This window comes from Gambusia affinis, linkage group LG18 (genome assembly GCF_019740435.1).
Source record: "Gambusia affinis linkage group LG18, SWU_Gaff_1.0, whole genome shotgun sequence".
Lineage (NCBI taxonomy): Eukaryota > Metazoa > Chordata > Actinopteri > Cyprinodontiformes > Poeciliidae > Gambusia > Gambusia affinis.
The window spans coordinates 14528605-14544619 of NC_057885.1; the positions used below are offsets into that span (position 1 = coordinate 14528605).

A 16015-nucleotide genomic window follows, 5' to 3' on the forward strand; every position below is an offset into this window, starting at 1 on the left:
AAAAAATTAAAAAAAGGACAGACAGGATGAAAGAAGACCTCAAGGTTTAAAAGGACGGCAAAGAAAGTAAAGAAGGAAGGAAATGGAGAGGGAAGGAGTGGAAAGTAGGACACAATAGAGAAAAGAAATGTAAGAATAACTTGTGGAGGAAATAAGGTTAGGACACATAAAAAGAAGTTGGGTACTATGAGGAAAGGTCAGGAGACAAGAAAAAAAGACTAAAGACCTTAGAGGGAAAAAAAAAGGGCATGAGGGGGAAAGGAAAGCTACACATTATCACCTCCCTAAAATATTGATCTAAGTGCCAAAATTGATTTAATTTGCCTAAAACACCTTTTGGAAAGAAAGAGGTTTTTTTTTTTTTTGCCAAAAAATGACTTAGGCCATTATTTTAGGATGGTGAGGAGATGTAGGACAAGAAGAAAAGAAGAAGGAACGGCATAAAATAAAAGCAAACTAATTTTCGACCATGGGAGAGAGAATAAAGTCTGGAGTTACTATTAATTATATAAAGAGATTTTTTTTTTTTTCTCTTTCTCTATTCTTGTCCAGATTAGGAAAATACTAAAATCAAAATTCATACTTTTCCAGACAACATATGAACCTTGTTTTAGGGATAGAAACTAAAAAATGAACAAATACTTTACCTTAACATCAACATGGGCCATCAGGACTGCAAAGTTGGTGAGATGAGTACAAGAACATGTGGTGTGTGTCCTGTTGGTGCTCAGCAAGCGGCAGTCCTGCGTCGACCAGTAACCGATCATGGTGCGCTTGGAGTAACTCCAGAACGAGCAGTTGGGGTTGAAGTTTTCCTCAGACTGCTGTTGGACAAAGAAAGACATAATAATAAACGAGCAGAATCAACATGCCCACTCACTGTTTGAAACGCAGGTGTCTGAAACTAATCACACCAGATTCATGTTTGACTTCTTTTGTTTGCAAAAAATCACTTTTGGCAAAAAATGACTTAGGCCATTATACAAATCCACCAAAAAAGGAAAAGAAAAAAAAGGTTAATGTATCCCCACTGCATTTCGCATCCATTCTGAGTGAATAGCAGGTGCCTTCACTGTCAGGAAGCATCAAGCAGCCTCATGCCTGTTTTTCATTGTGTTTTTTTGACCTTTCTCTTTAGCTCTCGCTGCATGACAATGGACTGCCCCACTGTTTAATAGGCACCGCAGCCGTCTGTGCTGGGCTGCTGCCCTAATGACAAGCGAGCCTCCCTGCTATCTTGCTCGCCATTTTATAAAAGTCATCCACAACACAACGGCGTAATAACCCAACAAAATGTAAGTGCTGATAAATAGATGCATTGAGAGCCGCTCCCTCTCGAGTCCAATTGTCCTTTGCACTGTAGCTGCAGAAATAAAGCAAGTACACCCACCTTTTTCTTTAGTGACTCTCAGCACTCAAGGTTAAACATATCTCCCTTTGTACTGTAAATGTTGTGACTATCTGAGGTTTTTATTTTCTCCTGGTTTCACTTTTGTTCTATGGTAATTAGTCTAATAAGGTTTATCCTCTGTGAATGCAAGTTTTCCACTGATTGCATTTACCCTTCACACGTTCAACACCTTGTGAAAACTATTTCACTGCAAGGAGATAGGATGACCCTCCGTCACCATTAATGGCTTTAATTGGGCCCGTTAAATGGGAAGGCAGGGAAGCGAAACAATAACTAGAGGACACATAATCATCCCCGAAGACCAGCAGACCAAAACCTCATGGTTAAACAGGAAGGCAGCAGGATAGTAAACCACCCCAAGACACAGCCATACCCAATGATGCTAAATATGAACATTAATTACATCTAATTTGGAGTGGAAGCCAATATTGTATGTAAGCTACCTGCTTAGCGACAGCATAAGCAGGTAGTAGCCGAAGATTTAACATTAATTTAAGATTGTAATCAAATGTTAAAAGCTATTTATACTTATTTATTGACACATTTCTGTTTTTGTTGCCTTTTTAAAAAAATAAATAAATCATCTCACACAGATTAAAGTTGGCACCAAATTTACACCAGATATTCTGACTAAATTCACACACTCAGTCAATTAACAAAATTTACCAAACTATGATCTTTTAATCATAGGGAGGCGGGTCTTAGTGCTTGTCGGTTACAATCTCATATGGCATTGCTCACCGGCCTCCCGCCTTGCTCTCTACTGCTACAGCTTTTCCCCATCAGCAGATACTGTTGTGAATGCTACGCTTGTTAGCATGGGCACCGATGACTGTGGATGAATGGGTTCCCTGTGCCTCTAAGTTGTTTATCCACCATAAGCATATTTAGCAGTGAGTATGTGACACTGAGTGACGGTATTAAGGCCCTCCTCCTGGCTCTGATTGGTTGTTTTTGGTCGGGAGCGGTGTATTTCTTTAGACTGCAACAATAGGAGATGAGTCTTTTCACACATTATCTGTCTCATACATGCTGTGTCTACATGGTGACAGTTAGAACAATGTAAAAAAACAATTTAAAAAAAAAATAAAAGTTAGTTAGAGCACCTTTGATAATGTATAGTTGTTCACTATGTCGTATTAATAATGAACTGTACATTTAATGACTAAAACTGGCAGAAACAAGTAAAAGGATCATTCTACCCGTCTTTGGGTTTTATCTTTTGTTTTATTTAATTTTGTCTTTTGATTATTTTCTATTTACATGTTGGAAATACTTGATCAATCAAAAATCACTTTTGTGAAATGCAATACACTATCAATGTAATCAATGTAAAAATCAAAAATCTAAAAATTATCAGAAAAAGAAAAAAAAAAGGTATTACCATATTTCGCCAACTTATGTTGGGTACACATTAGGGTCCCTTTTACTGGTTCTGTCTAACATCCAGATTTTGCTGCATCCAATAGGGCTTAGTTAACTAACTAAGGAATGTTAGGATATTCTGATTACTAAGTGAATGCATACATAAGAAACTTGTATGCACAATATCTACCTTAAGAATGATTGTGCCTGCATAGGTTTTTGTCTAAAAAGAAAACTGTAGCTGTACTTTCTTGCTACATTTCTGTTTTACAAGCTTTGTAAGGGTTAGCAAAAGGGCAGCATCTTATAAAAATTACTTGATCCCTGCATGAAGAGAGTGGAAAAGTACCCCAACATCAGACTAATAGTAAAATTATTCTTGGAATTACAATTTTCTTCTAGGGCAGGTGAGTCAGAGCAACAGCTGCTCTGACATCATCCCCCTGACATTTTCCCACCATTTAATTTGAACATCCTTGAGCTATAGTCCTTTTACTCATCGTCATCCTTCTGCTCTCTTCCCATTTTTCTGCTGCTGTATGCATTCTTTCAACACACAAAAACACTGCTGCTGCTCTCTTATGGCTGTTCAACATCTCTGATAATGGCTGAAGGCACTGTTTGTAGACAAAACAGGGATATTTCGAGGGCGGTAGAGTGTGGAGAAGAAAATGGAGTCAGGAGGGAGAAGTTATGGCGTCCCACGATGACTAAGCAGCCTCCAGTGAGGCTGGATGTGGCTCATATTTGCTCACAAGATCAAGCTGGTGTTCAAACCAATGAACAACAGCGTGCCGCCTTCGTGAGCAACGCCGTTTGTGGCAATTTAATATGTCACACCTACCCATGAATAAGACATTTTCATATTTACTTATTTTTACTGTCTTAAGAAGGGATTTGCACATTTATGATGTGCTTCAGGGAGAGAGAAAATGATGATGAAAGGTTCTATCAAGAAGGCGCCAAAGTAAGTGTGCTCTCTGTGTAAACAAATGGAAAGAGACAAAGAGCACATTAAATGCCGCAGCGCTGACATCTAAGTAAAAACAAATCCCTCTCCCCTCAGGTCCAAACACACGCAGACACAGATACAGGACGAGAAAATTACCTGCAGATGCCTGATGGTAAAAATGACAGGGTCAGAGAGATAGACTTTGTTAGAGTCCTTATTGATGGCAGCTGTGATAACGGGAGAGTTGACAATCACGGAGTAATTGGTAGCCAGAGCTTCGCTGCCCAACTTCATGCTGGCGTTCTCCGTGGAAAGGTAAACGCCGATGTGTTTGTACAGGACAAACGCTATTCGAATTTCACCTGCAAGAGAAAAGTTATGATAAATATTTCACAAAGGATGGACTGCAGTATTTACGTCTGTGCAAGTATTTCCTCAAGATTTCTGTCTGCTGTGTTCCCCTTTTAGTAGTGAGAACATGAAGGGATGCTTTAGTTCTTTGCAGGGTTGTTTGAAATTACAAAACTAAAACCTCTTTTGGTCAAAAAACAGTTGCTACTGCCTGAGGTTTTTTTTATTTCCTGCCGCTTTGAAAATATATGGAGCAGAGTTTCAGGTGCAGGAACAAACAGAGTTCTACTAAATCTGCTCTTTGTCAGTTTATAAACTTTAACTTTCTGGTCCTGGGTTGAAATCCCAATATGAGGAGTTTCTACGTGGAGTTTCCATTCATTTTTCTCTTGAATAAACTCAACAGATTCTCCTCGGGGTTTATGTCAGTGAAGTATATCACTGGCCTGACATATCATAACATATCTATTTAAAATATTCTTTTTTATTTGTCTGATTTGATAATACATATAAATTGTAATTATGCCACTCTCAGTTTACATCACCTTTAGCTGACATATGCATTTTACATACTGGAATAACACTGAGACTGATAGTAGCAGTAAAAAAAAATATTCCTTATTTAAAAAAAAAAAAAAGGAATCACTCAAAACTTTTCTGAGAAAAAAAGAGAAACTACAACAAGTAACCAAACATTTCTTCAAATTTAACATTCAAAGATGTCTCCAAGCATTCTTCAAAAGCATCGGCAAATATGTTTTCTTCAAATTTTTCTTGTTAATAATTTCCTTCTCTCTCTTTGCCTCCATCTTCGCCTCCTGCGATTTTCACTTTTGAGCACAGATATCAAAGAAAGTCCCCTCCTGCTGCGATCGAGATCACTCACTTCAATGAAAAGGGAAACAATTTGGGTGCCGCAGCCCTGGATGATGGAGGAATGTTCGCTACCCTGCTGTCCTGATCTGCCTGTGCAAGGCTGGACACAGACACAGGCGTCCAGCTGAGAGACAGCCAGCACTGCTACGCACTCTGTCCTGATTTGATTGAGCTGGCAGTATCTGCACAAGGAGAGTGCTTAGGTATTGTTTTTAACTCAACCTTGTTTAGAGTGTAAAGGACAGGTTTATGCATGTAATGCAGAATGCTGCTGAAATACCAAGGAAATACCACAAAACTAGGAGATGTTTGAAATAAAATTACTGGAAAGCAAAGAAACAATATGATGTCATAATAAAAGTGTTGCAAACCGTAACTATTTCCACTATACTTTGTTCATTTAGTGACCTTAACTGTCCTCTAGCTGAAGTTGCACAACAGAAATCCAAACTTTTGCACACCAGTGGAAAATATGATTACCGTTTCTCCCGTGCTGCTTTAGTGTGTTTGCCGACAGGTGGATCGAGTTGCCTTGCCCTCCAGTTTGTGGAAACTTCAGATCGGGCAAATTCCCATCTGTGCTCATCCTCGCCACCTCCAGCTCTGCGCGCAAGCAGAAGAAACCCGACAAAACTTTGAGGAATCAATAAAAGCCTGAGGTTCCTCTGAGAACACAGAGGTCATGTCCTTTCAAATTTGTGTATTTTACAGTTAAAACTGATATTGTGAAGACAAACTTTAGACTCCACGAGGTTATTTGAGTGAATATGAGATAAAACAAGCAGTCACATACATTCCTCATGTTTAATCATGCCATTTAGACTCTTCTTTTGTTAAGTTTGGAATGAAAAATACTGGAAAAGAATTTTTTTTAAATGTCTGTTAGCAAGTTCCATCTCAGTTACACACTTTTTATAGCTATTTGCAACCTTCTGGTATAAAAGGTTGAATCACAAGCTTTTATAAATATTCAGTATTTGACTGGATATTTGAGCCCATTTATCAGAATTGGTAGAAATAAAATATATCTTTTCTTTCTGAACAATAGTGGCAGTATCATGCTGCATAACTGTTTAGCTATCAGAGACACTAGTGCATTCATTCTACGCAAAGTAGAGTTAAGAAAACAAAGAAAGAAAACCTTCAAATATCAACTTTACCTCAAATCCACATCTAAATACACATAACTGAGTATTTATGTCACAAAATGATTCAAAACATTTGTGGCTGAGATGGAACTGGCTCAGGGAATTTTATACAAACATTTTTTGGTGTACTTGTATATATAACGGTAGCAAGCGGAACAAGTTCAAACACATCTCCAATATTGTCAGATTTAAAAAAAAAACTCTGCATCTCCAACAATTATTCATCACGGCACTTTTCTGAGTGTTGTATCTTTGTAGTCTAGCTTTCAAACAAAGACTACAGGGATTGTTACCGTTACTGATAATGTCTTTCTGGAGGAAAACTGACTTTTAAATGAAACAGTGACATTACTCATACATAAAAAAAAAGAAATCCCTGATATTATGAAATGATTCTTCTCATTATGAACCGAGACAGCGAGCGATACAGGCAGAAGATGAAGAGCAGCTTTTATAGCTTCTCAACAGCTGTTGTGTCTGAAGCAAACTTCAAATTTATGGTTCAAATATTTCCTCTGTCATATAGGAAAGGGGAAAAGACTTCTGTTGGCAACCAGGACCCTATTCTATCAAAGTTATTATATCAAGATATATTTTACTTAAGCTAGCAATACAGTGACCAACAATGTTATGTAGTGGTCATAACACCAGTGGTTATGACGTTTTGGCGCCCTAAATGTCAGAATGCCTCCAAATAAAGGGATAGAACCAATGATCAATTAATTGGTAGAAGAAAAAACATAAAGATAAACATGTTTTTACTCTAAAACATGTAGATCTAATATCTTAGATCATTTTTCCTTTGTGTCTGGTCAAAAATGATTAGCACTAGTGTTCAACAGACACAGTTTAAAGGTGATGAGTAATGTTACAGAAATGTTGAAGAGGGGTCATCCGAGGTGACTCAGATAAGGATGCCTCCTTAACACCTCCCAGGAAAAGGAGTTCACCTTTATAGAACTCAGAGGAATTGATCTGTGTTATTTTTTATATTCTTATTGATCATGACCTTTTTCTGACAAACTATATGTGTAGTGACTCTAAGCTAAGTAATTACGACACAGCCTGTCTAATGATTGGTTTGGCACTAAATTCCTTTGAATATCATATTTATTTTTACTTGCCTTTTACATATCCTTTGTTGTATTTGAAGATAAACGTTAGCTCCTTCAGCCAAACAGTGGGACCCTGCTTTACATCTCAATATGGCTACAGATACAATAGGAGCAGGGTTAAGGGGTCAACGTACATTTTCGATAATGACTCTGAGATTAAACAAACAGACGGCAACCACAGCATTGCCAGCAACACGTTTCAATATTCCTGCTGATCTGAGCAGCAAGAACATTAAAACCAGCGCAGGAGATTCAGTCATTGTTGCAGCGGCAGTAAAGCTGCCTGATTAGTCTGAAGTGGGGACTCTCATCTTGAAACACAGACCGAACAAGAGTAAGAGAAAGAAACTTAATTAAAACCGATAACGAATTCAGCTGGTGATCTGATGTCGCCGTGACACACTGACTTTGATAAAGGTTAGAGCCAACAGAGGGCTGCAGCGAGGGCACATTTAATCCTCCCTTTGTATCTGTTTTCATACCATGGCGTTCCATCTTTTCTATTTAAAAAAAAAAAAAATCTTTTGTATTAGTATTCTCTTGTGGTTTTCTAAATGCCAGAGGGTTTTTGATACATTCCTATTCAACTTAGCTAAGACAATACCCCAGATAGTGCAGCATTCCCTGGATTCCAAGTCTGCCTTCGGAATAAAGGAAGCATTTTTCTTCTCCCTCTCTGCGTTCTCTTTTTTCCCTGCGTGGCAGTGTATAAGAGCTTACTCTGGGGAATTTCTTTGATGCCATAGGAGTTGCTGGACTCAAGGGCTATACCTTCAAAGCAGGGTTTGAATAACACGGCTAATCAGCAGAAATCTGTTCATGAGATTATCAAGGAGGGAGCAAAGCAAATTTTGCCACAGACAGGGCACTCCATGGGCACACTGGCTGGGAAGTGTAAACACAAACATAGACACCGTGGCTAAAGAAATAAAATACAGTACCCTCAAAAAATTTCCACCACTAGAGGTTTTCAAATTTAGTCATAAATTAGGAGAGTTCTGAAGGCATTTAGGTTTGCACTTAACTTTCTTTAATGGTATCAGAATAATCTGAATCCATAAGCAGGTTGCAATTTTTATAATTTTATTCCTAAAAAATCTCTAAAACCATCTATAGTTTTAGTTCTACATTATATATATGCACTGCTTTGCGTTAGTTCATCACATTAAAACAGAACCATTCATTTCCAAGTTTGTGGCTGCTAATTGAAAAAGTAGAAAAGTTTATCAGTGTGAACACACCATGCAGAAAAAAAAAAGAAAGAAGACATTTCATAATCAGGTTGTCTGCAACCACAAGGAGCCCTTTGAAACTCTCACTCACTCCAACATGTCAGAGATATAGTACATCTGCACACGCGGAAGCTTTCCACATCGCAAGGATTTCAAAGTGCAGGATCAATCATTAGCTGGTGCAGTGATTAACGGCGCTGAAAAAAAAAAAAAATAATAAAAAAAACGGTTTCGTCGTCGTTCTCATTTAACAACCCTCTGTGATGTGAAGGATTACAGGAGCTGAGCAGCTGAAAAAATAAAATAAAATAAGCCAAGCAAACAGAGAGATAAGGCCTAGTAAACATGTCACCAGCACATAATTAACCAGAATACCACAACGTGCTATAAAGTCTGGGCTGCACAGCATCGCCTCGTCCCCCAGCTACTCCTTTCCCCTCCTTCTAAACGAGCTCAGAATCTCCTTAATACCCAGATGAATTGTGTGCCAGATACAATAAAACCCCCTTTTTATTAATTCTCCCAACGCCTGCTTCCTTTTAAGTAAGTAGACCTATATTTTTAGGTTGCCATGGAAGCAAGAATATGTTTTTCATAAAAGGAAAAAAAAAAATCCAAGCATGTTAGGAGTAGAGGGTTATTCATCATGACGCTGTTTTTTTTTTTTTTTAGGGTTTTTTTATTCCCTTGCCCCATTCGCTTCACACTGACAAAAAAATGTTCTGCTCCCCCACTTTAAAATAGCACATATAATTCAAAATTTCAACAACCTGTGTTTCTAGGTTTGGATTACCCCGCTAGGGAAAACAGTAATGACACGAGTTTCATTATCTGGGCTCGCCTGGTATTTATACTCTGAATAATGAGCACTGATCCCTGATCTTCACGAGTGGCGGTTAATTCTGCCTAATAACTGACATAAATTTAAACGCTATCTGACAAGATAAATGCCAGTTTACAGCTGAACGCTATCGGCTGAGAGTAGTCCCGTAGATCTTAACCTCCAGCTGCAGAGGAGCGTTACTCCAGTGACCTTCACACTTGATCTAGTGGCTCAGAAAGCGCCGTCATCAATACGCGAGTGGCCCCTGGATCAATAACTGCACGGAGAAACCGTGGCCTCTGTATGACGAGGGAGACGGGCGAGGGCAGGGACAACGCGGAGGAAAACAGCAAAACCAAGCTGGAATGATGAAACCAAAGGGTTTGCTACTAAAATGCGTCTTGTTTTTGTTTGAGAGTCATACTGGTGAAAAGACGTCCACTCTATAAGTGAAAAATGTCTTTCTGTGCAGTTTAAGAGGATAATTTACTCCCCCGGTGGTTATACAGGATGTATCCAGTCTCCCTGCACTCTCTCAACAATTACGATAATCACGTTAAATGTCTGCTTGACATTAGTCTGTGTTTTTGCTCCATTATTGAATGTAAATGTGAATGAGAAATGAACTTATGTCTATATACACATCCATGTCGAGGTTAGCCACCTAGAGCAAATATGATGTTTGTTTATAGATTTGTACTTTTCGTTAGGAGTTTTATTCAAGAATAACAATATGAACATTGATATTCAAATCATTTCAGTTGCTGTGCTTACAATAGTAAGCAAATTAGGATTGTCATGTAAACATGGTGTGCTTATGATGTTAAACTGTTAAGGTCACATTTGAAACCAGTAATGATCTTCCTTGTGTCATACAAATGTGCATAGATCTCAATCAAATAATTTCACAGATTTTGAGCTTTCACTACATCTTTGAAAACAGAGTTTCTAAATGTTATAGCCGCTGTAAAAACTGGGAACCTGCACAGTTTGCGGAATTCTTTGTCCTTTTTAGGGCTGTTCTTGACAGACATTTTGACAACAGGATGGAAAATAAAGTCTTACAAATACAATTATTTTTCCACTCTCATTTCTCCTTTTTCAACCTGGAATTTTCCAAACTGCATAAGGAGGCTGTAAAATGAGAAAAAAAGAAACTGCATCCTGTGTCAATATGATAAATGTGCTATTCTCTGCTTGCACATAGTAATTTCAGGTGAAATATTGGCTACTTAAAGTAGAATTTTAGGAGTATTTCAATCCCTGCTTGGAGAAACAAAAAACAGACTGAGCTTCCTTTAAAAAAAAAAAGTGCACTCGGATAAGTTGGACTGCTCGTCATTGTTTAACACAAGCTCCAGTAGGTATGTGCTGTCAAGACTCCGGGTGAAACCAGCATACAACTTTGCACCTGAGGAAAAAAAGCTGAGCAAGTTTAGAAGCATCCACTTCAGCGTCAAATATTGTAATATAGTTTGTATAAGGTCAGCAGAGTCCTGTTGTCATCTCATGTAGTAGCAAACGAAGAGAGTTGGATGTGTTGTCAGTTATTTTTGACTTTTGAGATAAAACCAAGCTGAACGCTGTGGGGACATTCTGGAGCAGTAACAACAACTGCTGAATTATAATATCACACAGACTTGTTCCAAGGGAAGATAACTGTCAGACACAATGAGTGTTTATGCCAAGTGGCCACTTTTCTAAGAATAAAGCAGTATTCTGTTTCTAAATTTAACTCCGAGAGGCTAAGGATTACAATTTCCCCAAGCAAAATGAGTCAAAGTTTGTCTATGCACATTTACCGTAAATGTGTTATTTTCATGCCCTACAAAGAAACAACTATCATTTTGCTTTCTCCCCACTTACTTACGGGACATAGCCAGTATTTTCAATAATTCTTAAAAAGGTTTTGTGTGATAAACCAACACAGACTAATGCATAAATGTGAGGTAAAACAACATTTTGAGATTTAAGGGTAATCTGGACAAAAACAACACTGAAAGATGTCACACATATGAAATATTAGTGATTTCAAAACCATAAAAAAACAAGACAAAAGTCTATTAGCACATTCAGGAATGCATTTAATAGTTCAACTGTTTGCATTCTGACCTCTGATTATTTCAAATATTGAAATAGACAAAAATAATTTTGACTCAAAGAAAAAAGTTCTATTGAATTTTTCTGGAGTTGAGTCTATCCATAAGGCGCAAATAAGTTCACTGCTTTTTCCTCCAACTCATTACAAGCCCCTTTAACGTCATTGAGAACAGATTTTGTGAAAAAAATTAAGTAAGATTTGACACTTTTCTGGATAATTTCAGTTATATGGGAAGCTGACCACAGGTCGCTTTAAAAACGATGATATGCCAATGGTTTATTGTTGCATCATTGTATCCTTTTTGTTACGCTTTACCATAATGGGCTTGTTTGTGTTGGTCTCTCACGTTAAATCCCGGTTAAATAGAATGAAGTTTTTGGCTGGAATTTAGCTAAGTAAGAGCTTTAATTACTTTTGTAACACCCTGTAATCTAAAAGGGTCAGGATATACTTACGAATGTTGTCCGTGTTCTCCTGCACAATGTCCGTCTTCAGCAGGTTGTCAGCCAGGACGAAGGCCCCCTGCTCCACCGTGTCCAGCAGCATGGTGGCAGCTCTCAGCTGCTCCCCGGTGCTCAGCTCCCTCCACGCTGCCTGGGCCTGTGGCTGCAGCAAATTGTTGACCGTCTCCACCATGGCCTGGGGAATCCAAAGAGTTTATTTAGAAGAAGAAAAAAAAGAAAAACTGAGGCTGCTTGACATGGTGATTTGGTAAATGGTATGAGTTAAGGAAGAACAAGGGGAATTCAGGAGTGAAAAACAAATCCCACAATCCTGTGGGGATCGTGCAGGATGGATGGATGATTGTTTTTCCTTTATTTCATTTGAAAAGAAAACATCAGATTGATTTACAAAGTGTGTATCAGGGTGGAATGGTCACCTAGTGGCAGCAACACCTGAATTTGTAATGACACCAAATATATTATTTTGTTTTTGTGGCCATTTCCTTTTATCTACAAGAGGAATTAATCATGTAAATGAATCAGAGCCAATGCTTACAAGACTAGAGGCCAGTCCTTGCATGACTTGAGGCTAAAGTCTTTAATTGGTGTGATAAATGATCTTCCATCCTGCAGACAACCTTAGCACACAAATGTGCTGAAATAAATAAAGTAAAACAACATTAAGACAATCCAGTGGGTGGAAAAAGCTTTTGCTGGTAGCAACTCACACAAGCATTTAATACAGTTTTTTTTTTTTTTTCCTGCAGTAATAATAGAAGTGAAGGACTAATAACGCCTTTGTTAATCGGCACAAAACAGCGGTGAAGGAAATAAATAAAGAGGGAGGGGGGAAAGAGTGAACATCTCCAAGACAAGATGAAAAATTAAGAGCCATTAAAGATTTAAAAATGCCAATGGCAAGATTTATGAATGGAATACTAATTGGTCAAGCAGAGCAATTCATTCCTGGTACAAACACTCCAAAGACCAAGCTCAGCTCGGCAGCCCATGGAAATAAATTTATTCTTTAAGTCTTCGAAGTACAATTGGTGGCCAAACACATTATTATTACTTTATTTTACTTTAGTACATTTACTGTTGTTACTGGTAGAAACATTTCCTTTCAAGAAAATTATCGCCAAGAATTGTCCAAAAGATCCGTTACAAGTAAATTTGCTAATTTGTTCCTATAGATGTATGAAAAATTGAAGTAATTAGGCAGTAATAGTGTTCGCTATGAATTGAATCAAACAGTGTAAAGACGAGGGAGATGTTTTTGTGAGTCTTGAGTACAGTCTTTTGCACTTATCCACAGAGCATTCTTACATTAAGTGTTTCATAAATACGTAAAGGCAGGATAAAACTGAGGTAACAGCCAGAAGCAAAGCTTATGATTAAAATAATCTGGTTTTAATACCACACTTATGTCTCCTATGAGACAAATCAGATTTTAATGTTAAAATGTTGTATTGTTGCAACTCACACAAGCGTGGACCAGATCTATAAATAACAACTTTTAGTGAACAGACATAATGATTGTTTTAATGAAAAACTAGAAAATCTGACACCAAGCAACTTTTAAGCATTGTACCTTTTGTGCAAAAAAAAAAAAAAAAAAAAGTCAGAAATTGCTGCGTAACAAATCTATAACATGTTAATTGTTCAGACTTAACAGCCAGGAGGGATAATAGCATTTTGGTGGAATTAATAAAATATTGATTATATAATATTAGAATATATAATGACAATTATTAATTTGTTTTCCAGTTGCAAGCCAGAAAATCTAATTTACTGACTGTTATGCTCATTGACAAAGTGAATTGCTGCCAGCAATATGTGATTGTATTGGAATGTTACACTGCTTTAGTGAAATTGGAGAAAGCTAACTGTTAGCCATAGGGTCAACATGAAAATTGCTGCTTTTCATTCACTTTGGAGGTTAGGTAAGTATTTTTTAGCACAAAATTGAGATAAAAAATAGCTTTTAATTTTAGCATAAGCTCACTGCCACTGGCAAAAATGAGCTGCTTTTGATTGTGAAAACTGATGCGTTAGTGTAATGAGATCTATTTCAGTGGTCTTGATCAGGTCGCAAAACATAAAAACAAAGGGATTTTCAAATTGTTATGTTTAATGACCATGATAATTACCACTACCAACAGAATTTTTTACATTTTTAATTACCAGGTACTTTAACAGTAGTCATATATCTATGATTCATCCTAAAGTTTCAAGTTACATAATTCAGTTTATTGCAAATGAGTACCAGATTAAAACAAGGGTTCTGTTTGGATTACAGCTACAAACCCTTTGAATTACCAAATTATGGCTGAAAACAAGACTGACAAAAACAAAGTAGGTGGAATTAATATTAATGTGCCTGTAACATAGCTAAATTTTATAAATGGTAATAATGGTGGCAAATGACGCAGCTACTGTACGGCATCCTGTTTTAATTTTGGTTAAGTCAGTGTGACTGTAGGGCGACAAAAAAATGGGGTAGTTTTTAAATTTATGATTCGCCAGCTACAATTTCAACTTTCAACACACACCGAGTCTCCAATATCCACACACGCAATATAAGAGTCTGATGCAAGACTGAGCACACACCACACTCCACCTGCTATTCCACTAGAACATGCACAACATAGCAGACTGTGCACGGCAAAACCTACTCCACATGCATGGGGAGTCTATCATCTTTGATGTAATTATTCATTATCAGCACCCAATCTCCAATCACACCTTTTGACATTCAGCTAGAAGCAGAGGTTGATTCGCTCTCAATTAAGGAGCTCTTTTTCTTCAGGCGCTGACATTTTTTTTTCTCTCCCTTTCCTTTGTTCACGACTTTAAGATTCTCTTTCCTTAGTTCTCATACCACTAAAAATAATGGTTCTTCACAGGGTGAGGACTGATGGACTGGCTCTTTGCCATTTTCACATACAAAGGAGATGTATAAAGAAGACGAAATGGTAAGCTATGAACAAGAGACAAGGACAAGGGAGAAGGTCAGGAACTAGTAAGGGGGGAAAGCATGTAAACAAATGATGGAAGCTCATTTCCATCATAAAGAAATAAGGAATCATTTTTACATTGGTTAATAATGCTAAGTAAAAATTCATTTTTATCTATTTAGAAATAGACAAATTATATATGATCAGCTTATTATATAATGACATGATAAATTCAGCTTCTGGTGTCAACTAGTAAAAAAAATGACTCTAGCTAATTAATCACCTCAGAACAGTAAATTACAGTGAATGTTATTTGTGTTTTTATCATGAATACAGAAGTCTTCTTTGCCTTATTTAACATGAAGTAAATAACAAGAAAAGAGATCCCAAGTCATTTGCAACTAAGCTTTCCTAATGGGAGTAATACTTCAGTATTTTTGTTATTTATAGGGAGATTTACAAACTACTAAATGCTTCCTTACTTGTATGTAATTGGCATGATTAATGTCCCATTCTGGGTGTGTTATGACAATGGTAAAATGACAAAAAAAATTTTTTTTAAATAATCCTTAGTGAAAAATACATTTTCTATTTGTTGATTATCTCAGAGTGGCTTATCTACTTGTGCAGTACTGCAACACCTTTTGAGTAAATGTGTGTACAAACCACTAAAAGAAGCTATTAAATTCTTTGCCATTAGTAGTCAAAACCTGCTTGCCTTCAGGCTTACAACAAGAACAGAACTAGAGTTTAGTCCTGCAACTGCCGCTATCTCGCAAGGTAAAAGCCTGCAAATGTAATTACCTTGCGGGAATGAGAATGCTTTGTTCTCTGAAGGTAAGGAATGAAACCTACTTCTGATTAGCAAATTTTTTTTCCTATCCATATCAGTTTATGTATTGCATAGACCACCAATTCACAACAAATGCCATCTCAATGCACATACAGGTTCCCTTCAGTCCAGTTTACTCACGTCCAAACGTACAGCCTGATTCAGATCTGACATAAAACAAAACGGTCAAATTAAGTGAAATATGATCCAAGCCGGTAAGAAGTTGTCTAAATCCAGTTGAATGCATTGAGTGACTGAAATCGCAGTGTTTCTTTCCCTGGAGCAAGAATGAGGTGAGAGTGGAAGGTCAATTACATTCCAAAGATAATTAGAGTAGTTATTCCTGATTGGACCCTACGTGTCGGCTTAAGACAGAAAGATTGAGACATAGACTGGTCGTCTGTCAGTT

The 16015-nt window shown here is 37.4% G+C and overlaps 1 protein-coding gene across 13 annotated transcripts in view; it reads right to left on the bottom strand.

Annotated features, from left to right (window-relative positions):
- LOC122819845 (adhesion G protein-coupled receptor L3-like) overlaps nt 1–16015 on the bottom strand; it is a 265919-nt gene that overhangs the window by 46770 nt on the left and 203134 nt on the right. For all 13 annotated transcript variants that reach the window (XM_044096839.1, XM_044096838.1, XM_044096837.1 and 10 more), the window contains 4 exons: nt 11830–12013; nt 5436–5558; nt 3885–4090; nt 648–824 (listed from right to left, as the gene is read on the bottom strand). In XM_044096839.1, coding sequence (XP_043952774.1) covers nt 648–824; nt 3885–4090; nt 5436–5558; nt 11830–12013 — 690 coding nt within the window. The remainder of the gene's footprint in view (nt 1–647; nt 825–3884; nt 4091–5435; nt 5559–11829; nt 12014–16015) is intronic.